Raw genomic sequence first — 24,969 nt, 5'->3', positions numbered from 1 at the left:
AGGACCTCCTCTAATGGTATGTCTGCACTTACCGGGGTCGATGCTGCGGCAATCGATCCACCAGGGGTTGATTTAATGGGTCTAGTGAAGACCCGCTAAATCAACTGCAGATCACTCTCCCGTCGACTCCAGTACTCCACCGGAACAAGAAGTATACAATAAGTCGATGTGAGAGTTTCTCCCGTCGACCCAGCGTGGTGTAGACACAGCAATAAGTTGACCTAAGCTATGTTGACTCCAGCTACATTATTCACGTTGCTGGAGTTGTATAATTTAGGCCAACTTAACCTTGTAGTGTAAACCAGGCCTAAGGGTGAGAGAGTAGTTCAGTTTCCATACTCATTAAAATCCTTGGCACACTACTGAGACTGCCAGTAGAGGTGTGAGTTAGTGCCAGTTAGAGCGTTTGTATTTGTGAAACAGATACTTACGAGCTACAAATTGAACTAAGACCAGCTGAGTTCAGATATGCCAGGAAACAACTATCAGCCACTTTCAGTCACTATTGACCTGAAGCTGTTGGGAACCCATTATCTAGAAGCGAAAGGCCCTTTATTTCATTGCCATCCAGTCACCCACAGTGATTTTTTTTTTTTTTAAATCCATGCTTTCTCTCTGAAATCAACAGGAAGATGTCAAAGAATTTTTAACTTCCCCTCTCATCTAGTATCAATATGAATTAAAACAATTACCTTTGTTTTATTATAAAGAACAAAGAGATGCTGCCCATCAATCACAAGGAACCAAGATGACCAAAAAATGTTTTTGAAGGTTGATGTCAATTTATACAATTCATCAACAAATATGTGCAGTTGACTTTACTCTTAAGTATCATTACTGAAATGTTAGGTTTAGAGGAAAGAATAGTTTCCATGTTTGACATTGTTTTTTCTCCTCTCTTGTTTCTATGAGGTGTCCAATCTAATTCAATTTCTTAGGTAAAATTCACATAGCTGTTTTAGATATCAGAATTAATCCTAATCCATTGCACACTCCTCTGAATAATTAAAGGTTTAAAATGTCTTTAAAAATGGTAAAATGGACATGTCATGCAGTTAACCAAGTCATTGCAATCCCTGGTTAATATGCAAATTCTAAAAGTTCAGAAAACTTCTTACTAGTTCCACAAGTGCGCCCTATTTTTGGAGATGAATAATCTGTCTTTTTGTTGTTGTTTATGATAAGTGAAAATGTCTCATTGTACATGAGATTCACTCCAACAGCCTTCATAAACTCAAGTCAACAATTATATGTTCAAATATCTGTGTGTTTCCTTTAAAACTGGAAGCAAAGAAAAAATCTCTTCGATCCGTTGACACAGCTGTGAAAGAGCGAGGTGCCTGCACATAGATTTCTTTAAATATTCTAAAGAGGTTCTTCTCATTATCCCACTGGTATATCTGGGAGAAGGTGTAGTCACTTCCTAGAGCTAGGTAGTGATTATTCTTAAAGGAGAAAGGCTGCAGTGTCATTGCCCCTCGAGACGGGAGAGCCTGTATCTCCACAAACTGCTTGCTATTCCACTTCATGACTCTGGAGTCACCAATAAACCTTGTGAGCGTAATGTAGAGGCTGTTTTGCATCCTGAAGCTCTTCACAGCCAAGACATCCTCCATGTTGGGGATTTCACTGTGTGGGACAAACTTTTTTGAATTTTTGTTCCACTGAAGTATAATGGGAACTTGTGAGCGGCTTGACAGGATTAAATGAGATTTTCCATCTATATCAACAAACTCAGCATCTGTGTCCCTGAACCACTCATGCAGGGACTGGTAAGAGTAGAATCCTTTGTTATTCCATTTATAAACGGTTGACAGACCAGCTTTAGAGCTATCTGCTATGACAAAAAACTTTTCGCTGTCTATCTGAAACAGCTCTATATCATTTGGCTTGGAAATGCGAGACACTTCTATGTCCTGGAATTTGACAAACTTTGTCCAGCTTTCATCATACTTGTAGATGTGTGAGCCACCGAAGAGCTGTGCCACCACCACAAAGACCTGGTCATCGATCAGGATTGCTTTGCATCCCACAATGGACTGACCTGTTGCTCAAACAAAAAGCAAAAAATACTAGTACAGTACAATTCAACCACTCAAACAAAAAAAGATTTACTAAGTTCCCTCTTTCTTTATCCCTCATTTTGTTGTCTTCACTGCTGCCAGTTTCTTTTCATATTCTACATGGCAGCATGACACAGTGCTTTCATTCATACTGCATGAGGCATATCACATTTTTTGATCCAACAAGTGAGGAAAGACCACTTCAGATGTTAAGGAACAGCAGGGTTTTCAAGTAGTGAAACCCTTGGCTTCAGGAGCTAAGATATTGGTTGCTGGCTATGTATATTGGAGGGGGAAAGCTAGTAGAAGGAATTGTGACAGTGACCCTGAGAGGAAGCATAAAGATAGTTTCTTGGGCACAGAATTCGCTGAAGTGGCAGACTTGGGGATTTCGGAGCAAGAAAACTGCCTGCTGTTGTTTGTTTCCTCTGTCTCCTCTGTGTACATTTTTTGTGAATAAACAAAAGTACACCAAGAACACACCTGAAACATATCGCTGATTTCTCATCCAAATGGAATCACCCTGGCGCAAGGCCCTGAATTCTGACTAGCTGTTCAGGCCAACTGGGGCAACCCTAAATTCTTAAATCAGCTTTCCATTCTTCTTGGGTTACTATTCACCTGTAATGCGCCAAATCTGCATTCCTGAAACAGCGCTGTTGTTTCAAGGCCTATCAGTTCAGCACAATGAAGCCAGTTGGTCCAATGACATGAAGTCTTTGAAATGTGCACATTTGGAGAAATTGAGGTAGGTAGGTAGGAACACTGCTTTGTGATAGGTTAACACATGGCCTTTGTACCTTATCTTCTTATGCTGCTACTCCTAATCCATTTTTTTCTTGTGAAATCCCTTATTCCCCCAAAACTGTAAAGTCAGCAAAACATAATCACTTATATTCGACCTCAATATATTTCTGTACATATTGTATAAAGCTATAAGATAACTTTGAAGAGAATTCCCCCACATCCTCTCTAAAAGGAAATATTTTACTTCTGCAACAGCAACATATACTCCGGGGGGAATTCTGCACCAAAAATTTGAAAAAATTCTGTGCCAAAAAATTAAAAATTCTGTGCATAATATTTTAATATTCTGCAAAATTCTGCATATTTTATTTGTCAAAATAACACAATAGAATCATACCAATTTCAATTATTTTAGTAATTTATTTCAAATACCTGTCAGCAAGTATGTTTGTAGCAATACAGAAAACAAAAAAGATTCAGGAAATGTTTTTTGACAAATAGATTCCTTACTGGGCATATTAATATAGAAATCTGAGTAATAATTCATTTAAACTACAATACAGAACCATATTTCCCGCACCCCTCAGAAGCAGTGCAGGGGGACTCAGGGGTAACAGAGGAGCTGAGGGAGAGGGAAGTAATTGCTGGAAGGAGCCTGGGTGTGAACTTGGAGGGTTGTTGGGTTTGGGTGGGAAAAATATGGAACAGATTTTGGGAGGTTGGGGGGTGGGTTGGGAGGGATTCTTAGTGAGCTTCCAGCATGCAGACCCTGGCTGACCCCTAGTCTCTCCCGCTCAGTCAGGCACATCTGCCCCATCCTCATGTGTCTCTGTGCCCCCACTCAGGCACCTTGCTGTCCCTATGTGGCCCTGCACTCCCTTCCCCTGCCCCTGCGCCTCCACTCCCATTCAGCCCCTGCCCCAATCTGTCCTCCCCCACTAGCTCTAATGAGCCCCTGTCTGACCCCCCAGCAGCCCCATGCTGTCTGTCTCCCCACATCCCCTATCTCCTGACTTGGCACAACAGGTCCTGTGAAGGCGGCACTACAGCAGGGGTGAGCAAACTACGGCCCATGGGCCGTGTCCAGCCCATCAGACCTTTTAATCTAGCCCTCGAGCTCCTGTCAGGGAGTAGGGTCGAGGGCTTGCCCTGCTCCAGCACTCCAGCTGGCTCCCAGAAGCAGCGGCATGTCCCCACTCCAGGTCCTACACATAGGGGCAGCCAGGAGGTTCCGCATGCTGCCCCTGCCCCAAGCTCCGGCTCTGCAGTTCCCATTGGCCAGGAACTGCAGCCAATGGGAGTTGCAGGTGCAGCACCTGTGGACGGGGCAGCGCGCAGAGCCACCTGGTCAGTGCCACGCCTCCGCGTAGGAGCCAGAGGGGGGACATACCACTGCTTCTAGGAGCTGCTTGAGGTTAAGTGCTGCCTGGAGCCTGCACCCCGACCTCCTCCCGCACCTCAACCCCCTGCCCCAGCCCTGATCCCCCTCCCCCCATCCGAACCCCTCGGTCCCAGCCCAGAGCACCTGCCTGAAACCCAAACCCCTCATTCCCAACCCCACCCCAGAGCCTGCACCCCCAGCCGGAGCCCTAACTCCACCACACACACTCCAGCCCACAGCCCCCTCCTGCACCCCAAACCCTTCATCCCTGGCCCCACCCCAGAGCTTGCACCTCCAGCCGGCGTCCACACCCCCTCCCGAATCCCAACCCCCAGCCCCAGCCCGGAGCTCCCCCCACCCGCACCCCGAACTCCTCGTTTCTGGCCCCACCCCAGAGCCCGCACCCCCAGCTGGAGCCCTCACCCCCACCCCCAATTTCGTGAGCATTCATGGTCCACCATACAATTTCCATAGCCAGATGTGGCCCTCAGGCCAAAAAAGTTTGCCCACCCCTGCACTATAGGCTCTCTCTCTTCCCTAGCTGGTCAGGAGTGGCTGCTCAGTTCTAGCGCCACAGCGCCCTCTGCAGCAACTTTCTGGCAGAAGCTATTTTCTGCAAAAAAAAATTTAATATGCACAGCCCTGAATTATGCACGCACACAGTGCCACAAAATTCCCCCAGGAGTAAACATAAAGACAACTAATTCAAATTTGTCAAAATACTGCTCTTCCTTACACCTGTGCACTCCCATTGATTTCAGTGGTGTTGCACTGCATTTATTTTGCCATGTAGTAGTTTGTACATTTGAAGGTCAGCATGAAGGCAAGATGAACTTTCTTGAGCACATGATGCCAACTGAACCCTAATGTTAATCTTCTAGATGAACTGTACTCGGAAAAGCCAGATAGTGCATCAAGAGATCAGTTTGGGATTTCACACTTTTTGGATAAAATTAATTCTATTAGACTGGATAGGTACTTCAAAAGTTATATTAATATTGTGCTTACTGCAGGGCCCTTATACCATCATCTGAAGCATTTAGTGCTGGCCACTGTCCGAGACAGGATACTAGACTAGATAGACCTCAGGTCTTATTGAACATGGCAGTTCCAATGTTCCTGTACACAAGCTTGCAAGCTGTTCCACAAGGGCAACCCCTGTGTGGAGGCCCAGCTAGCTTTAGAGGGGCTTGCGGGGATAGAAGGGCCCACTCATGAAGAACAATTTACAGGAGCAGAACCCACCCATGTCTATCCTGCGCTTTGCTGAAGGGTAAATATCACAGAGACAAATGCCAAAGCTGTATCCTACTAGAACGATATGGCTCTCTAAGCAATCTAGTCCACATTATGGCCTTGGTCTATTGACTTCAATGTGGGGGTTCAACAATGGTGGAATGATAAGAGGATATAGCATCAAGTGGCCACTCTATGATGTATCAGTGAATTCCATATTCCAACTCTTCCCTTCTCCCATTACACACTGATGATACCACCACTTCATGTCTAAATCCGATATATTCATATGTGTACCTGTGATGTTGTCATAACTTCTGAAATTCATTTCAATGTGATCCCATTCCAGTACCATGCAGTTCTCCATGCTAGGCTGGGCAATGGCTACATACACATCGTTCTTAGAGTTGAATGTGTCCACTGAAACTGAGTGGTATGGCAAAATCTGATGAACAACAAAATCTAGAAAGAGACATTTAAAAAAATTACAATAAATCCCATGTTTTAAACACAAAATAGTTGACACATGGTTCCTGTTTTCTAATCAGTACTATTGGAAACTATTTTAGGAACAAGAACTCTGAATTTAGGATTAAGCTTGTAACAACCCTAACACTGGGAGTGTCACTGAGTGACAATTAGGCATGCAACAATAGGGAGAATAGTTTGCTGCTCTGTGCAGTTTAAATTTCCCTTCCAAAATTCAATTCACAAGAAGATCAAGACCTGTCATTGGTGTTAGCTGCCAAATCTGCATTCGATCTTGCGTGATATCTGTGAAATCAGACCACTGACTTGCCTAGAAAGAAAGCTAGAAATTGTACTATATGTCTATGAGTAGAAGGTAAAGTGTGAAATCCCGGCACCACTGAAGTCACAGGAATTTTGCCATTTATTTCAACAGAGTCAGGATTTCAAAAACAAGACTCCAAGTTCAACAGTAACTTTTGGTCACTTATTGCTATGCACCGCATCTTAAAAAAATCTCGTTATTGCACATTTGTATCTGAAGTTGGAATTGAGCCCATAGTCTCCATTTGCAACCTGTTATTTATTCAACATAGACATTTCTGCACATTTCCAATTAAAGCAAAGTGAATTCCTTGGGATAACCCCATCCCAGCTACCCCACACCTGCAATGACAGAAATGTATGGCAGGAAGGGGTCTCGAAAGGTCATCTAGTCCAGCCCCTTGTGCCGAGGCAGGACCAAGTATACCTAGGGGAACTTTTAATTAAAAAAAACTGAATAAAAGTATCATTTAAAGGGACACTGTCAAGCATTTTAGGTTTAAAATTTGATCTACTTTAATGTTATAATCTAGTGGAAAACCTAGGGTGCAGCCGAGGCTGAGGCTTCCTAAGAGAGTGGAGAATCCAACTTCCACATGCTTCCCTAAGGGTACGTCTATACTTACCTCCGGGTCCGGCGGTAAGCAATCGATCTTCTGGGTTCGATTTATCACGTCTTGTCTAGATGCGATAAATCGATCCCGGAAGTGCTCGCCGTCGACGCCGGTACTCCTGCTCCGCGAGAGGAGTACGCAGCATCGACGGGGGAGCCTGCCTGCCGCGTCTGGACCCGCGGTATGTTCGAACTAAGGTACTTCGACTTCAGCTACGTTATTCACGTAGCTGAAGTTGCGTATCTTAGTTCGAAGTGGGGGGTTAGTGTGGACCAGGCCTAAGTCTCTGTTGAAAATCCCAGCCTGTGTGTCAATTTTATTGTAAAATTCACTTGAGCCTAGAGCTCATTTTATATGTTGCCCAGCAGCAGACTCAGGTCTGAATCTCACACTTGTTCTGTTGCAACAGTAGCTTGGCAGGTCAGAGCAGGGGACTATTATGAGAGAAAGAGACTTAGGGTAACACCGGTTGGTCAATAAAGAGCAGCATGAACAGAGTTCAGGTCTAGTTTGGGTGAAACAAACCCTGTCTACAAGGAGGGGAAAATATATTTGTGGGAGAAGCTGAGTCTTTCATTAAGATGAAAATTCATCTCAGACCCACAGACACCCTTGCAGAATAGGCTCCCTGGGCCATGCTGTGCATGCTAACTTTTCATATTCAGGAAGGGCCTGATGGCCCATGAATGTTAGCCACATTTTAGTCATGTCCTCACTCTGATCCTTTAAAAACTCTTGCCCAGTTCTGTGCACTTCAGTGGTGGTTAAAGGCATGTCCTTATTTCCCCTCCAAAGTAATTATTAATTGCTTCCAAAAGTTGGATTTTACATCTATGCATACTTGAAAGGCATACTTTGTGGAATCATGCTGCAGGAGGTAGGACTAGATAACTACAATTAAACAAACAGAAAAGTTTTTGTGGCAAGTTCTCCTGCTTCACTGAAATAGAAGATCCTGTATCCAAAACCGGGTGTATTTGTGCTGATAATATCAATGATGCTGGTGTGAAAGCAATTACATTTAGAAAGCAAGAGTGTTGTTATCGTCAATTCCTTTGGAAAAATTAAAGGACTGGAGAAAATTGGTAGGTAAAATATATGGAGAGTAAAAATAAATGAAAATATAAAGATGTAGTTAAGGATGGAACAGTGACTCTAGCTGTTACTGATAAACATACACCTCTACCTCAATGTAACGCTGTCCTTGGGAGCCAAAAAATCTTACTGCGTTATAGGTTGTATTATATTGTGTTATATTGAACTTGCTTTGATCCACCAGAGTGCGCAGCCCCGCCCCCCCGGAGCACTGCTTTACCACGTTATATCCGAATTCGTGTTATATCGGGTCGCGTTATATCGAGGTAGCGGTGTATATTAAAAGTGGGTGTGTCACAGCATGGCGCTGGCCCTTTAAGAAGGAAGAGGCCAGTGTACCTGTATCTCATCAGCTGCTTCTCAACTGGGGTTAAGAGAAGGCACCTGGGCCATGTATATGGGGAGAGACTGGCAGGTGAAAGTTGCCAAAGATCTGGAGACTGGAGGAGGTCTCTGAGAAAGCAGAAAACTACATAGGGCCTCCCTGGAAAGAGGGAGGAATTGCCAGGAAGCCAGTGCAGGGGCCAAAGAGCCATGGCCACTGAAGGTTGAATCTGAAGTTGGAATTGAGCCCGCAGTCTGCAACCTGTTATTTATTCAACTCAGGCAGGGAGATGCCTGGCTCTCTGAGCTGGAGAGCTGCAGTTGGAGGGCCAGGCAGGGCTGAAGGCTGCAATGAGGCATAGTGAGAGATGCAGGCGAAACACTCAGGAGGTGAGCCCAGTGAGAGATGCTGAAGCTGCAAAGAGCCTGAGTGTGGCGATAGGCGCCGGGGCTGCATTTTGGTGGACTGCTGGGGACTTGATTTATTATGTTTTATAAGAATGGGACATTATCTGTAGTAAATTAGCCTTGCAGGCACATTGGTCATGCTGTGGCATGAGGCTGGAGGGAGCTCCAAGTGAGGCCGCTTTATCACAATGTGATACAAAAAGAGGGGGGTATTAAAAACTAAATAAATCTGTCAGGACATCACAACAGTTTTGAAACAGTCTTAGGGCAAGTGTATGAAGTTTGTGAATTAAAACAAACCTGCCCATTGGCATCATATGGTCCACAGCTTGTTCGAAGTGATACTATATCAACAAAGCTATTTTGACTCCCACCTGACACTGGGTTTATTATATTACTGGATCAGTAACAATGGAAATATTACTGATCAAACTCACACTGAATCAACTGATAAATAGTTCACAGTAACTGGTGAAAGCAACTAAAAATGTGTACAATATTTTTACTACATATTTAAAAAATATATTGGTAAGGAGTTATGCAGTAAATAGATGCTGTCATCTGTTCTCAGACTTAGACTTTATGGGCCTGATTTGCATTTTCACTAAGGCCCCTTTACACCACTCTAGCAGTAGAGAGGCCATAAGTGGACATAAGGGCTTATCTAAATGGGGATACTCAGAGCTCATCTAGGGCAAAGTGCATTTGAAGGGTGTGATTTGTAAAGCGCTCTAACCTTGCTCTCTAAAAGGTACGTAAAGACGCTGCTGACCTGCTCAAGAAAGATATATACATTAACGAGAACCAGGTACATTTTAAAGGGTGCCAGCAGAGTCTACATGGGGGAGTTAGAGTGCAATACAGTAGACTGCTTTATAGATCTCGCCCCTCAGGAAAATTAATCCAAATGAACTAAAGATGTGAATTTAAAGTGGATTAGTTAAAACGACTTAAACCTCTGTGTGGACAACCTCATTCAGAATAATTTGGCTTCTTTTAAATTAATTACATTATGCTAAACTGAATAAAGTTTAATTCTGAATGAAAATGTCCACATGGGAGTTTAATATAGTTTAATTAATCCACTTTAATTTAGCACCTTTAGTAAATTTGGATTAGTTTTCCAGATTATCCCCATGTAAACAGGCCCACTTTAAGGTCTCTTTACGTTGCCAGATGTGCACCCACTTTAAGGCCCTACTGTGCTGCCAGAGCAATGTAAAAGGGCCTTAGAGTCAAAGAGGCCTTATAAAAATAAGGTTTAACAAAACCCAGAAAGAGTTTTTAAAAATAAACAAACATTGCTTTGCCGTGTTTGCAACCAAGCCCCTTTAGCCCTGTGCCATTGTAGGAGAACGTGAAAGTATAATGGACTAGAAACAAAAGTGAAATAGATTAATCTATGTTCATTGTCCAAACTGTGAGACATGCAAAAACTAAACAGTGATAAAATGGTTAAAAGTAACATGAGATTGTTAAAATTCTTTCAGTTTTAATAATCGAGTGTGTTAAAAAGTGTTTTTCAATTTTATAGCATCCTTTTGATTAGTTACTGTTCTTCAGTTCACCAGGTCTGGTATGTCAATGGAGCCACTGAGATGTAAATCTTACTAAACAAATTCCTATTGAAATCAAAGGTATTTTGAAAATTACCCGTATTATCCATGTAATACTTGATGTGGAACACTGAAGAATATAACCCATTGCAAGGTCTGGTAAACCATGCATGACAAGGGAGGGAAAGATGATATTGAAGATTAATGTGAACAACTATGTGAAAGTGACTTATACTGAGGGATAGGAACAAAAAGCAGAATAACCATCTGTCCTTCAGTGAGTAGGAGAAGAATACATTTAGCACTTTACAGCTTCAAATCACTGAACTAATTAATTTGCGAGTTAATGTTAATCTTCACAGACCAAATAAGGGGAAATTGAACAGAAGAGCTAAGATTGAACAAGCTATTCTGCAACAGCTCCCTGTGTGGACACTCTTATTCGGGCAGACAAATGCCTTTTCCTGATTTTGCGTAACACACTTTGGAAATGGATTAAGAAACTAGAAAAAGGCACCTTTATTCCAGAGAATAAGAGTGTCCATACAGGGAGCTATTCCATAACAGATGCTGTCTTTTTAAATTCCCACTCTGCCTTATTTTGGAATAAGTTTCCACTCTAGACAAGCCCCAATTCCCACTTTACAGCTAGGGAAAGTAAGAGCAGACAGGCTGTGATTTGCCTGATGCCACCGACAGAGACAAGGGCAGAGTAGGGATTAGAGCTCAGAAGTGGGTAGTTTTTAATTCCACACTTGGGCACTATGCTACGTCAGCGATGGTGCACTCCCTGAAGCATTTTTTCTCTATTCCAGAAACTGTTTTTTCATAAAGACTACAAGGAGTCCGGTGGCACCTTAAAGACTAACAGATTTATTTGGGCATAAGCTTTTGTGGGTAAAAAAAAACCCACTTATTCAAATACATGGAGTAAAAATTACAGATACAGACATAAATATATTGGCACATGAAGAGAAGGGAGTTACCTTACAAGTGGAGAACCAGTGTTGACAGGGCCAATTCAGTCAGGGTGGATGTGCTGCACTTCCTTGAGCTGAGGAAGCGTTGTTCTAAGTCAGCCATAAAAATGTTGGCATACTGTGGGGCCATGCGGGTACCCATAACAGTGCTGCTGACTTGAAGCTATAAATTGTCCCCAAATCTGAAATGGTGGTGGGTGAGGACAAAGTCACAAAGCTCAGCCACCAGGTGTGCCGTGGCCTCATAAAGACTGTTCCCCTCCAAACATCTTTTAAGAAGGCCCTAAGTCACAGTTCCAACTTTTCTACAATTTGCTCTCATGCTGTTATTAAAAAAACTGGAAGGCGTGTTGCTAACTACGCCAGTGTTGGTGAGGTGACACACTCTTCTTTGTTCAGATCAGCTAGCAACTGACTGGCTGTGGGGTTTGAAAATATCCTATACTACGCTGCCTCAACGCTTCTCTGACTGCAGTTGCACAAGTATTCAAGCAGTCAGTCATTACACCACATAAAACCCTAGTTTCTTACATAATTTTTAGAGTATATGGGGTCAGATTTATCCCGAGTGTAACTTCATTTACATCAGGACAGTGAAGTAACCGCAGGATTGAATTTTGCCTATGACAACTGCACAGTTACACATATACTATCATACATTTACAGAGAGAGTAGATCTAAATCAAATCCTTAGCTGCTGTAAATCAGGGCAGCTCTGAGAATCTGTCTGTCAAAGTTTACACAGCACTAAGCCAGTGCTTGTGCAACAGTAACCTTTTAATGAATGCAGATTGAGGTAAATTAAACTTTATGTTTTTGCATCATTGTGGATCAGCAGACACAGTAATGGAGATTTCTGGTACGGTTCCCAGCAATTTCTGTCTTCTGTTTTTGACATCAATTTGTCTACACAAAGAATGATCATCTTTCACCTCTGCTGCTTCTCCTGACATACATTGGGGCTTTAACTTAGAGTTTATTCTTTTTACTTTTTATATATAGTGCTTGAGTTATATTTCATACCTGGGCTTGGAAGTTTATCTTTACAATACTGGCAATCAACTTTTATGTTGTCTCTTACACAAGATTTTAAGAGCTCTATCTCATTCTTGACAGCTTGCTTTTGAAGAGATGAGAACTCAAATACCATTAATATGACTGCCATACCTTCAGGTGAGAGATATAAGGCAGGTAAGGTAATATCTTTTATTGGACCAACTTCTTTCAGGTACAACTTGCTCTCCTCATATACAAGAACAACTGAACATTAGTGGCTAATATTCTTAATATAGTACGATTGTATTCAAACACAGATAATGGATTGTTATGTTTGGTCTGTAATCATCTTCTGACGATCAGAACTTCATGCAAGTTTGTCTCCACATCCTAGAGAATGCTTTTTACTATCTAATATAAAACAAATACCAGATTCCTAAGCCATGCAGCACTAATATTATCCAATATTTCTCTCCATTATTATGGGTTTGCATAATTAATTGCTGGAAACACTGCTGCCACATACTTGTTACAGTGCTACTAAGTTGTGGCCTAGTGAACGAAGACAACAGATACAGTGGTATCATTTAGCATTCTGTGAAATGTAGATTGATTTCAGGAAGTTCTTCTGACATAGATATACGGCCTTATTTCAGACAACAGCAAAAGATCTGTGCCTGAAAGTTGAGTCACAGAGTCATGATGAAACATTATGGAATTTGAAAATCTTAGCTCTTGTCCCTTTTATTACTTAATCCAAATAAAATCTCATCTACTTCCTTTGACTTTTAAATGTCATCTTCTCAATAGTTAGGCTTGTTCTGTTATTCTGAAGTGCTGTATATAGAACCCTCTTCTCCCTTCCCCCAAATCATGCTGACATAGTAATATGGGGTTAATCTACATTTCTAATCTTTAATAATTTGTAGTGTGCTTAGAAATATATATTCTGAATACCTGTAGTGGTGCATTCATAATCAAAACTTGTGACATCATTTAACTTCTTATCCTGGTATTCTGCTGGACCAATACACAGGACATCAGAAACAGTGGAATTTGTCATCTTTAACCACAAAAACAACCACTTGGCTTTGCAGTCACACTCAAATTTATTTCCCCTTAAATCTCTAAAAAAACACACAGAAATAAACATATTTGAAATGGTTGGTAGTGATATGAAAACTGCAGAATTGTTAGCACCTTGACATACTTAATTCAAAAATAGCTGAATTGTTCTAAATTGATTCTGACAGAAGGTGGAAAATATTTTCCATCTATTAACCTAACTCTATTGTTCTTTGCACTTCACTGAAACATTGATTATAACAAATACAGGCCCCAGTCCTGGAAACACGCACATGTGTAACTTTATGCATGGAACAGATCTATTCAGGTGTTTCATGTTCATAAGCATTAGTAGGATTGGAACTATAATTCACTAAAAATCCTCACAAGAAGGCTCCCTCCCACTCCGCTGCTTTTCCATTGTCTTAGAGTTTCACTGAAATTCATAGATTCCTTTGCTTCACTATATCAGTCCAGTACACAGGTGGCTGACAGTAACAGCCTTATCAGTGACGTTTCTATGTTACATTGAAACAGAGCATACAGAGACTAATTTCACAAACATCTGAAATGTTCACAGTGTGTTTAAATTATTAAGAGTCACCATCAAAGTGAAGTTGAGTCAATTCCAAAAACTAAGGTATCTGTAGTTGCAGGTACAATTCCAGTCTCTGAGACTCTTGACAATGTTTGTGGCTTTACAATCATATTTTCCTACTTTAAAAAAATATTTTGCTCTCCCTTGCTGCTGTGTGACAAACACTGGCAAATAGGGGAAACTGACTAGCCACAGGAAAAATATTCACACAGCCTGAGCAAAGTGCTGTCAAATACAAAATGAAAAAATAGGGTGGGAAATATTTTTTTTAATCTAATCTCTTTCAGTAACAGTAATTTTAGGGGCTACTTTTAGCAACTGTAGATTAAAAAAAAATGTTAACACAAACTGATTTTAAAGTTGATGGTGTCCCTTCAATTCAAGAATTTTCATGAAACATCAGAAAATAAGTAATAATGCTGGTCATGTGCACTATTGTGATAAACAACAAGTGAAGTCTAATTTAATCCTACTGAGCAAACAATATTAAAATGAGAATGCTAATACAACACAATAAGCATTTATTTTTAGCATGGATTTCAGCTACACCAAAAAAAATGGAACTTAAAGCACAGATTAATAGAGTCACAATGACAGGAAACTAATAAAAAGATTTTCATTACTTACAATTCAATCAGAGAATCTAAATCACTGAAGATGTCCCTTGGCAGAGCTTTAATGTTGTTATTAGCCAAAGAACTAGAAAAGAAAGTTAGATCTTATTATCTTGACTCCTATCAAGTCTAACGTCACTTAAATAATGCTAATGATTTGAGGTTGTCTAAGTCCTAGTACTGACCATGACTAATGAGATCATGAATGAATTAAACAGTGCTTCCACCTTCCTTGTGAATCTTTGCTAATGTGTGAGAACAGAAAGTGAAGATGACTAGAAACAAAAGGGAAATTGGTCAATTGGTTTTTATTGCCCAAGAGGAATGAAATACACAAACAAGCAATAAAATGCTGAAAAGTAAATGGAATTTTAACTATAATTTAATATGCAGTATCCAAGATATTAGTAATAAGAACTGCTTGCACAAGTAAAGGTTGCATGTTCAGCTTGTGAGTGTATGTAACTCAGGTGAAAACCCTGGAGTATCGTCAGAACAGTGAATATTTTTAAACTTACTGGAAGCCACATTGTAAAAGTCTGAATTAGCCAATGTGCAGAGATTAAGATGGAAATGTCCTACGCAGCACAAAAACTAGTTTTCTTTAAAGGAGCAAGAGCCTCCACCATTAACAGTAAAAACAATTACAGAAGTGCTTGAGGCCTGAGTTTTGGAACATCTGGCAATGTATAAACAACTTCTAAAAAGTGTTAAAGGACTTACAGGTGAGTCAGATCGCGAAGGCCACGGAATGCATTTCTTGAAATGGTTTCTATTTTGTTTCCTTCAATAAATCTATACAGAAAAATAATAAATATATATTTTAAATACCTTAATTAACAATATTTGTATGTATGTTTTAACCTATCACCTCCTAACTTAGTAAGATCTACATAAGCTCATATATGATGCTGAAGAAGTATCAATAGAGCTACTTACATTCCCTTTTCCTTTCTCTTATGGCCAAAGCACAAAACACAAAGGTGACAGTCCAAACAAGAGAGAGCGAGAATGTAAGGGAAAGAGTTGAAAAGAGAAGAAAGAAAGCATGGACAGTGTGCATAACCCTATTCCCCACTTTCCAACCAGTTAATCATCCCTCGAGGAGTTCTACTGACAGACCTGAGAGGGGGAATTGGCCTAGGTTCCACAGCACTTAGCAATGCCGTTTGATATGTGTGGTGGTGTGAAGATAGACTGTAAGCTCCTTTGGACAAAGTAAGTTAAGAACAAAACAAAGAGAGCTGATAGCAGCAGAGAGACGCAATAGGAAAGTGGTGGGACAAAGGTGAGGACAATAAAATGAACCTACCCACATTTCAGCTTCTGGACTGAAATCTTTATGGTCTCCTTGGGGGCTACACCTTGTGGGTTCACCACCAGGACTGGCCAAGGAAATTGCAGAATGACTCCCTACATTTTGAGTAACTAAGGTGTTGGAGAAATAATTTTGTTTGGGGGTTAGAGAGCAAAGTCAGCTGCTGTGAACAGTTACATTGTCTTTGGCTCTTCACTTTCTGTCTAGGTTCATATATTGGTGCCCAGCTCTGTAGTAACTGTTCATCTTCATGAAGTGACAGGGATCCCTCTTCACATCAAGAGCACAGATAAGGACATTAGAAAGGAGTCAGTCTACTCCTTCAGAAGGTTGCCTTTAGTCATGAATTCAATGTGCACTCCCAAAGGCCACATTGTCCCCATACACCATATCCAAGGCAGCTGGAGCTATTTTCTCATCCTTTCAGGAGACAGAAGGTTTTTTCTGCCTTACCAAGATCTGTTGCCTCCTCAGTTGGTGTAAACAGCCATACCTCCATCAAACTCAATGTTTCAAGATGGGGAAGTCTGGACTGGGACTCAGTGACTGCATGGCCCAGTAAATATAGATTCCTGCATCGCTGAATCTTCTCAGGAAGGGACTCTTCAGTGAGAATGCACCTGTTAGTGTCACTCTCTAATGACTGACAGTATATTAGCCCAGTCATTTTTCAGAGCTCCTAGGCTCAAACACTATTAACATAACCCAGTAGTCTTGGCAGTATTTATATATATGTTGCTCTTAATAGTGTAGACAGGATGTCGTTATTTTTGGCAACATTACCTGTTGTGCATATTCCCTGGCCTGCCCTCCTCCTTGATCCCTTATTTTGTACACAAAGAAACTTTCTCATTTGTCAAAGGGGTTTCTTTATTCCCTATGCTGGGTCTGGTTACCGATGCCTGGGAGAAATTGAATACTGGAGTATTAATGCTGCTTAGCATTCATATGGAGGAAATATCGCTGCTTAGGTTCAATTTACCAAAGGTGGAGATGAGGTCTCTTGGTAGGAGGAAACATTTTGAAGAATTGGCAGAGATGTTGATCATAGCCTCAGCTGAGAGTATCTGTCTGGCATTGGTTAAAGCGGGTTGCAGTCTTGGGGACTTGTTAGATTTGTCTCTGTTTCTTGATAGAATGCTATATTTGATCAAATGACTAAGCGACTCCATACTTTTCTTTCAAATGTGGGCCTGCCCACTGCATCCATCACTACAAACGTAGGCTATTTTAACATGCTCTATCTTGGGCTCCTCGTGAGCACTACTTGGAAGCTGAAGCCAGCCCACAACAGACCCAGATTTGAAAGTTTGTTTGTTCGTTTTTTGCCTTCCACAAGCGTTTTACATTTTGATGCCTCCACCTGTAAAACTGATTACTGCTGTCACTTAAAAATCCAGGTGCTGTAGAATCATGGATTACAGCATATGCTGTTTGCCATATTCCACTATTTCCGGATCTGTTACTTCTATTGCTGGCTGCTCCTCCATACTATAATATTAGTTTTGAATGCAGCATGTTTAGCAGTAACTGCCTATAGACATATAAAGGCATTAGCAGAGCTTAGTGTTCATGACACTCCTCCAGGCAGCAATATAATGGTGAGAATCTATAAAAGGGGAAGTTTCTTTCAACACTGAAAAGTTATTGGAGGGACGTATCTTGTACGTCCTAACGTAACTCCTGATTTGAGATACGAAAGCAGGTGAGTCTTTGAAAACCCCTTTGAATGTGAAGTGAGGATAACCAGATAATACAATTAGTATACTTAAAAAAAAAAGAGAAAGAAAGGGTGGTAAGAAAGAGGAAATGAAGCAGAATGAAGGGAAGGAGTAAACTGAGCTAAGAAGAAAGAGGATGAAGTATAAATGAAATACTGGGGTGGCAAAGATATTGCAGAGAGAGAGTGGAAGGGGAGAAAGAAGAAGAAGGGGATCATGGCTACAAAAGAGAGTGACTCTGATACTCTGCACCTCACCGGCTAGGACTTGTCAGCAAGCCATTATCTACTGATTGACATTTCAAACTCCTCTATTACATGTAACAGATGGAATTGGCCTGCATATCTAGTACCAGTTCTAGATCACCAGCCCCATTTCAGTGAATTGTGTCTATACAGAGTCACCCCAGCATGTATGGCATATTTTAAAAATACTCTGCAACATCTAAAAAATAGTAGGCAGCTGTATGAGACATTTGAACAGAAAATGGAACATAAATCCCTCCATTTTCCTTGGCCCTGGTAATCACAGGGAAAACTGTTTCTCCAAAGCAGGAGTTTTGGCAACTCATCAAAACATCTTGGTTTACAAAAGACTGTCAAATACATAAAATATAGAACTTACAGGTACTCTAGGTGGAAGAGACCAGCAAAGGCATCATCTCGTATGATAGTAAATGAGTTAGAGTTCAGCAAGCTGAAAATGGAGAGCAGCCATTAGGAAAGCGGATGAAAACCTGACACAGAGGATTATGCCAGTCACGTTTATTGACTATCATCAGCCTAATCTTACTGACTCAGGCCCACATTATCCCATCAATACAGCATGTGAAAAATATTGTGGAGTGCTGCTTTAAAAAAATCAATGGCATAATCTGACCCCTAATTAATGTCTTCCATGCTTTAGAAAGTTTACTCCATGACATGTACCATCCACCTTGGTTGAAAGGCACAGAGGGCTAGATTTTCTGGTGCACTAAGGCCACATCAGTACCAAATCAGTGGTACAAAGTGGCCTTAAAGTGGCCGGAGATAGTCAGCAGAGAACTCCCCCTATATTCGCTGCTGGACAGGAGCAACTCTAACTTGTGCCATGGCTGTGAGGCTGGGGATCAGGGAACTACAGCCAGCCACAGCTCTGCTCAACGTGGGGTGGAGAATCTGCCCTGTAATGCTTGGATATGCAAGTATCTGATCAAAAATATGCTCTTTCTTCATCCTGTTAGTCTATGAAAAGGAAATCCCACTCAAGGGAAAGACTACTTCTAAAATCTCACGAGGGCTCCTGGAACTCCCAGCAGCTACTAGTGAACATGTCTGCATTTATCACTTCTTATAACCACTTAGTAATCCTCTTCTTGCATAGGTTTAGGCATTTTACTAAAATTAATTTGGAAAGCTAATGAATATGAAATGCAAACTTGCTCTGGGAGCCTAGGTCAGCATGCTAATTCTAGACAAATACTCTTTAAAATAACCCAAAGAAATCTGAGAAAGATTGAGATGGCAATTAAAATAAATCTCTATATTGCTATTTTACCAGGGTTACTGACACATAAGAACCAGTACCAAAGATTGCAAAGAGCAATGGTTATTTCAGTTCACACCTTAAGCTATTTCCTTCATATCTTGAATCATTCACATTCCTGTGTTTGAAAGGCAAAATTATAAAATACATTAGTCAGCAAAATTTGACTGGGGGGGGGGGCAAGATAAGTGGTATGGGACTTAGACACCCCTCCCCAATTCTGATCTCCCCAATAACATGAACAAACTAACCATGCTGGGGCTCTTCCTCCTCCCCCACTGAACAATCTGATACCCCCACTTTGCAATATCCTCTGTTGGTAATCTCATCACTGTACCCCAACTTCTGAAAAAAAATAAACAGGCAGCCCCTTCCACATTGCCCTCCCCTCAGAATACAGGCCTCTACCTGCCATCTCCTTCAAATCACTGGCAGGCCAGGTCTTCACTCCTTTTGCCTTGGCCTTCCCCTCTTTGGACTCCTCACACTGCTTCTGAAGGGTGGGAGATGGATCTCGGCACTGGGGCTGAGCTTGTGTAACAGCGACGGATCCCGGTTGTCGGCAGGCAGGATCAAACCTGGGCCTTCAATGGATGAGCCTCTACTGCATGAGCTAAAAGCCACATGGCCCTTAGCTAAGGCTGTAGAGCAGACTCATTAATCTCTCCCTAAGTGGTCTCAGTGCCACTAGATGGGACAGAACACCACACCCAGGAGGTGTGTGGGTTATACTTGCACTCCAGCTCTCTTGGGCAAATCTTCTGTAACCCCAAAGAAGCCCAAGAAAGTGCCCTGTGAATATGCTCTGATCTCAGCCCTGCTCTACACTTTCAATGAAGGGAAGAGCTCAGGTCTTAAGGGCTGGAGGCCTCCAGACTTTCCTTCCCCTGACTGCACTCTGTGGCCTTGTCTATAGTGAGAAAAAGCTTTGTATTAGCAAACACATTAACTAGCACCATGTTAAACACGTTTTTTCCCTTACCACATACACAAGTGTTTTCAAATGTGGCAGCTGGTTAGTTAATACACTTTTCTAGCTTTTCCCACTAAACACAAAGGCCAGGGGCTGCTGTATTGAAGGTGCTAGGCTCTGTCAGCCCCTCCCTTTCCTAGCTGCACTCCGTGGTGCTGCACTGAAGGGGATGAAGGCCTCTCCTTGTCCTGTCTGCCCTTCGCTCCCCAGTGTTCTCTCCATTGTGCTGCTGGAAAGAAGGGGGGAAACGAAGGCATTTGGCACAATTGTATTTGTTTGTTTTTGTTTATTCAAAGAAATAAAGGTGAAAGGATTGAACTGGGGGGGGTTAGCCTCATTTGCCCCTCCCACGAGATGCCACGGAGGGCTAGTCTGTCTCAGCAGACCCCGGTTTTAAATGATCTGTCTATGGTACTTACATGACCCCCTTTTCTGTAGTGCCTCGCAATCTTTTAATGTGTTTATTCTCACAACACCCTCTAACACAGGGAAGTGCTATTATCCACATGTTTACTGATGTGGCACTAAGGCACTGTCAAGGGGATTTAGGCTCCTAAGTGCCTAAATCCCTTTTGAAAATGAGATGTAGGCTCCTAAATCAGTTGGGCATTGCATCACTAAACACAGCAACACCCAAATACCTGGGCCAGGGAGACTAAGCAGCTTGTCCAAGGTCACCCAGGAAGTCTGCAGCAAAGCAGAGAATTGAACACAGGGCTCCCATGTCCAGCGTAACACCCTAACCACTGCTACACCACTGTCCTTGCTACAGAACAGTCACCACTTCCTAGACCAGTTCGGTGGGATTGGAACCTGTGACCTCAAGCCCAACACTTTCCACTAAGCCACATTCAATCCAACACAATTTGCTTAAGAGACTTTGAACTCTGATAGGTAGCACCAAATTCTCCTCTCAAATGTACATGAATGATCTGGACTCTGACAGTTCACTCTCCCTAGAAGAGCAAATCATCACTGATATCAATACCACCCCCACCCTGCCCCGCACGGTTAATGTCAGATTCATTAGCATAGAATGAACATGATGTTGGAGTTAGATCAATCATGTGACTCCAAGAGGAGAATTCTATCCTAAATTTGTTTAGTATGGGCCTTAAAAAGAACTTAGAACAGCAGAGAAACATATTGTCTTCGTTTAGTAAATTAGCAATAATTTTCTAAATGGTTTTATGCCATATTGTCAATGAAGCAAATTCATCCCTGGTGTATTGTTACACCACTGAAGTCAATGGAGTTACCCCAGTGATTAACTTATCCATTATCTTCTTTCTGACGATACCATATCTAGGGGGATATTGGCAAAAGTTTTAGTTAGAGCTGTGTTTTGTTGGGAAGTGCAGTACTTACAGCAGCTGCAGGCAGGGCAGATGGGCAAACATTCTGTCCTTGATTTCAGAAAAGGTTCCATTTACCAGGCTCCTGAGAGGAAAAGAAACAGGAAAATCCAACAACTAACTAAGGCTCATTATCATCACCTCCACTAGCAGCATCCCAATTTCTGCCCCATTGGTTGGCCTGGCCCCTTTTTATAATATCCCAGCAAATGGGGTCAATATTCATGTTTAAAGGGTGTTTAATTCTGCTCCTGTCCCTGTTTCTCCCCACTAAGCTTAGAAAGTTCCCTTTTCACTGTATCCTCACATTAATCTTTAATACCATGTACTTTTAGCCTCTTGGCAACCTCTCTCCACAGGGTGGGAAGGATTGTTTTGTCCGCCCACTTGTATTTTTGGATTTTTATAGAGAAGAAAGAACAAAAGAGAGAGGGAGAAAGAAAAGAAAATTAGTATGTGTGTTAAACAGGATTAACAGTAAAAGCGCATGAGATTTAAAAGAGGTGCAAGTTAAAAACACCATCATTTCCAGTTCTACTCACATTAAAAATGCATCTAACTAACTCTCAAGTTCCTGAAGTCTGTGTAGTCTTTTCCCCAAGGTAATAATACCATATAAGATAATTACCACGGAGTAAATCTTTCTTTAAATCTACAGCACTTTAATATGGTCACTTGCCATCTCCTTAAGTCCGTAAGATTTACACATGGTAAGTACATATATACATACATGCATTTTCCTTACATATCTGCTGTAGAAATGGTGCAGTCAAGATTTCTTGTCTGAAAAGGTCTTTCAGATATAGAAATCCAACTCCTTTGCAGCTGCATGGCAGTGCAATATTTCAGCAGTGGAAAGCACAGACACACTAATAAAACTGCACATTACTGGGATCTTATCATCCGTCAAGAAGCCAGCATCCAGCAGGGACACTAAAACCCCAACTTAAAGAAAAGAATCCCAAACCACAAAGGAGGAATGGGGTGAGGGGCACCCGGTCGCTGCCCAGGAAAACTCTGGTGTAGGAAGGTTTAACTTACAAGGAGCTGATGTCGCTGGGGATGATTCGCGGCACACCAGGGGATCCCACACAAATGATGGATTCTTTGGTGCAGCTGCATGTGGCAGGGCATCGGACTGGCTTTTTCACCTGGGCACGCTGCAGTAGGCATGCCACCGCCAGAACCAAGAGACAGAGAGAACCGCCGCTGCAGCCGCTGCTTCGTAGGAGAGCCATAGCGTTCCCTCCTCCTCTGCCTCGTGGTCCCCTTTTGGCCCTGCACCCTTGGCCCGAGCACTGCTGCTGCTGCTGCTGCTGCTGCTACTGCACCGGAGGCTGGAACAGGAGTAGGAGCCAGGCAGCATGCTGCACCCTTATGCTCAGGCTGAGTGTCTCTCTGCAGCAGAAGCAGCAGTAGCAGTACCAGGGCTGCTGCACTAGACTCCTTCCTCCTGACATCAGCACTTCAGCTGCAGCCTTTTCTATCCAATGAATAATTTATCAAAGGCTCCATTGCGAGGGAGAGTTTAAAAATAATCCCCCAAATAGCCAGGGCTCAAAAGACTCTGTTTCACTTTCCCCTCCCCCTCCCCTTGGTTTCTCCTTGAACACTAGAGAGGAGAGGAGGCAGCTGGGTGACCTTGCGGGGGGAGGGGGGCATAGCTGCCATACACATGACTTAGAGCCAAATGTTCATTTCCTGTGCAAGAAGGGGTGCAAAGCTGCTGCTCCCAGTGACCTGGGACAGAAGGGGGATTCCAGGCCTCACGCATGTACTCATTTACACACAGCGTGTTAGTGCCTTTGTGCAGAAGTGGGGAAGGCTGGGGGGGGAACAATGTTAGTTTAAATAATTTAAAGACACTGCCCCCCCGCACCCTTCCCCCCCATCACCATGTGGTGGAAACAGCATTTTAGGGGATTGGAAAACCCGTGACATTCTTTCATCATTTCCTCAATTCTTCTTCTTTGTAACATGTTTAGTGCTGACAAAGTTCTCAGTGCTGCGCAATGAACAGATCTGAAGGCAGACCCTGCCCCGAAGCCCTTACAGTCTACACACAGAAGACAGGGCACATCAGGATACTCAGAGATGGGAATAATTTAGGAGGTTATTTTTTCTCACTTCATAATTATCGCAAGCTCATATTTGGTGGGCATAAGGGAAGAAGTGAATTTATGCGAGGATTAGGAGCAAGATGATAACAGGGAAAATCGGTGCACTAGGAAAGGCAGTGTGGGAAAATGCACAGAGATAGGAATGGGAAAAGAAAAGAGGGGGCATTAACGAACCATTGGGTAATACAATAGGAGACAAGGTCTGAGCTGCAGGGTAGGGCAGGTTTGTGCAGGGACTTATGAGTGAGGAAAAGGAGTTTAAACTTGATTATAAGAGGCCTGTGGCAAAGCTGGGAACTCAATACAGATCTGATTTGCAGTCCACAATGCCATCCTTCCTTGCTATAGCACTAATATCTAGCCCTTCACCCTTTGCATCTGTATACCTCAAAAGAACTCTGTGAAGGAAGGAAAATACCATAACCCCATTCTACTACCCAGCCACCAGGAGATGCACCTGTGGTGAGTGGGACCGCTGTACAGAGACCCTTAAAAACCCTCCTGTCTGCTCTGTAGCTCCTTGAAAATCCTATGCCTCTTTTCCACAGCCGGCTCCAGCGTTTTTGCATCCCAAGCGGCAAAAATAAAATAAAATAAAATAAAAAAGGTGCGACTGCAGCTCTACCGCCGCCGCTTCATTCATTCTTTGGCGGCAATTTGGCGGCAGGTCCTTCCCTCCGAGAGGGATGGAAGGACCCGCCGCCGAATTGCCGCCGAAGAGCCTATATGTGCCGCCCCTTTCCGTTGGCCGCCCCAAGCACCTGCTTGCTGCGCTGGTGCCTGGAACCGGCTCTGCTCTTTTCCTAAGTGTAGGATGCTCCTCCAGTATCTTTGATCAAAATTAACTCAATTGACCAAGCTGAACCTTGGTGTAACCACAGTGCTTTTAACAGTCATCATCACCTTCTTCACAGGGAGGAGGAGGAAGGGTCTGTAGTAATCTGTTTATCCATTTACATACCTGCCACGTTTTGTGCTGTTCCATCGATGTTGTCTCCCCTGTTCAGCAGAGAGAATGTGTAAAGTGTCAGGGGCAGGTGTGGAGGGGAATGCTCTTCTCCCTATCAGAGGAAGGAGGATGGTGGGGAGTCAAAGGCAGCGGTGGGATGAGGAGCCAGAGGTGACTGGAGCTTGGAGGGCATCAGAGGCTGCCTGGAGGAGAAGAGTCTGAGGCCTGGGGTGCAGTCAGATTGCAGGACAGCAGAGTTTGTTGAGGGCAATCGGAGCCTGGAGACTTAGGGTATTGTTAAGGGTGTGGGGAGGCTGGAGCAGCCTGCTGTGTTCTACCCCTGTCCTTATCAGCCTATCCCCCATCCTGGTTCCCCTGCTTCCCTGTCCTGGAGCTCCTTGGCTCCCACATCAGCCAGGCATAGGTGTACCCAGTGTCCGCTCCCCCTCCCCAGGGCTGATAACCATGCTGACCCCGAACCAGCCGGGCGAGCACTGACCATGCACAAGAAGGTAAATCTGCCTGCCCACAGTGCTG

General features: G+C 42.7%; 1 protein-coding gene across 1 annotated transcript; it reads right to left on the bottom strand.

Moving 5' to 3' along the window:
- Positions 1–702: 702 nt before the first annotated feature.
- Positions 703–22,951, bottom strand: LGI2 (leucine rich repeat LGI family member 2). The gene is made up of 8 exons (XM_034772891.1): positions 22,405–22,951; positions 21,377–21,448; positions 18,133–18,204; positions 15,193–15,264; positions 14,483–14,554; positions 13,150–13,319; positions 5,725–5,889; positions 703–2,044 (listed from the first exon to the last, which is right to left on the bottom strand). The coding sequence occupies exons 1-8, from the start codon at positions 22,599–22,601 to the stop codon at positions 1,227–1,229; spliced, it is 1,638 nt and encodes a 545-aa protein (XP_034628782.1). The 5' UTR covers positions 22,602–22,951; the 3' UTR covers positions 703–1,226.
- Between the last annotated feature and the right edge of the window lie 2,018 nt (positions 22,952–24,969).

The sequence above is a fragment of the Trachemys scripta genome, chromosome 5, assembly GCF_013100865.1.
Source record: "Trachemys scripta elegans isolate TJP31775 chromosome 5, CAS_Tse_1.0, whole genome shotgun sequence".
NCBI lineage: Eukaryota > Metazoa > Chordata > Testudines > Emydidae > Trachemys > Trachemys scripta.
This window is presented reverse-complemented; position numbering and strand designations above follow the sequence as displayed.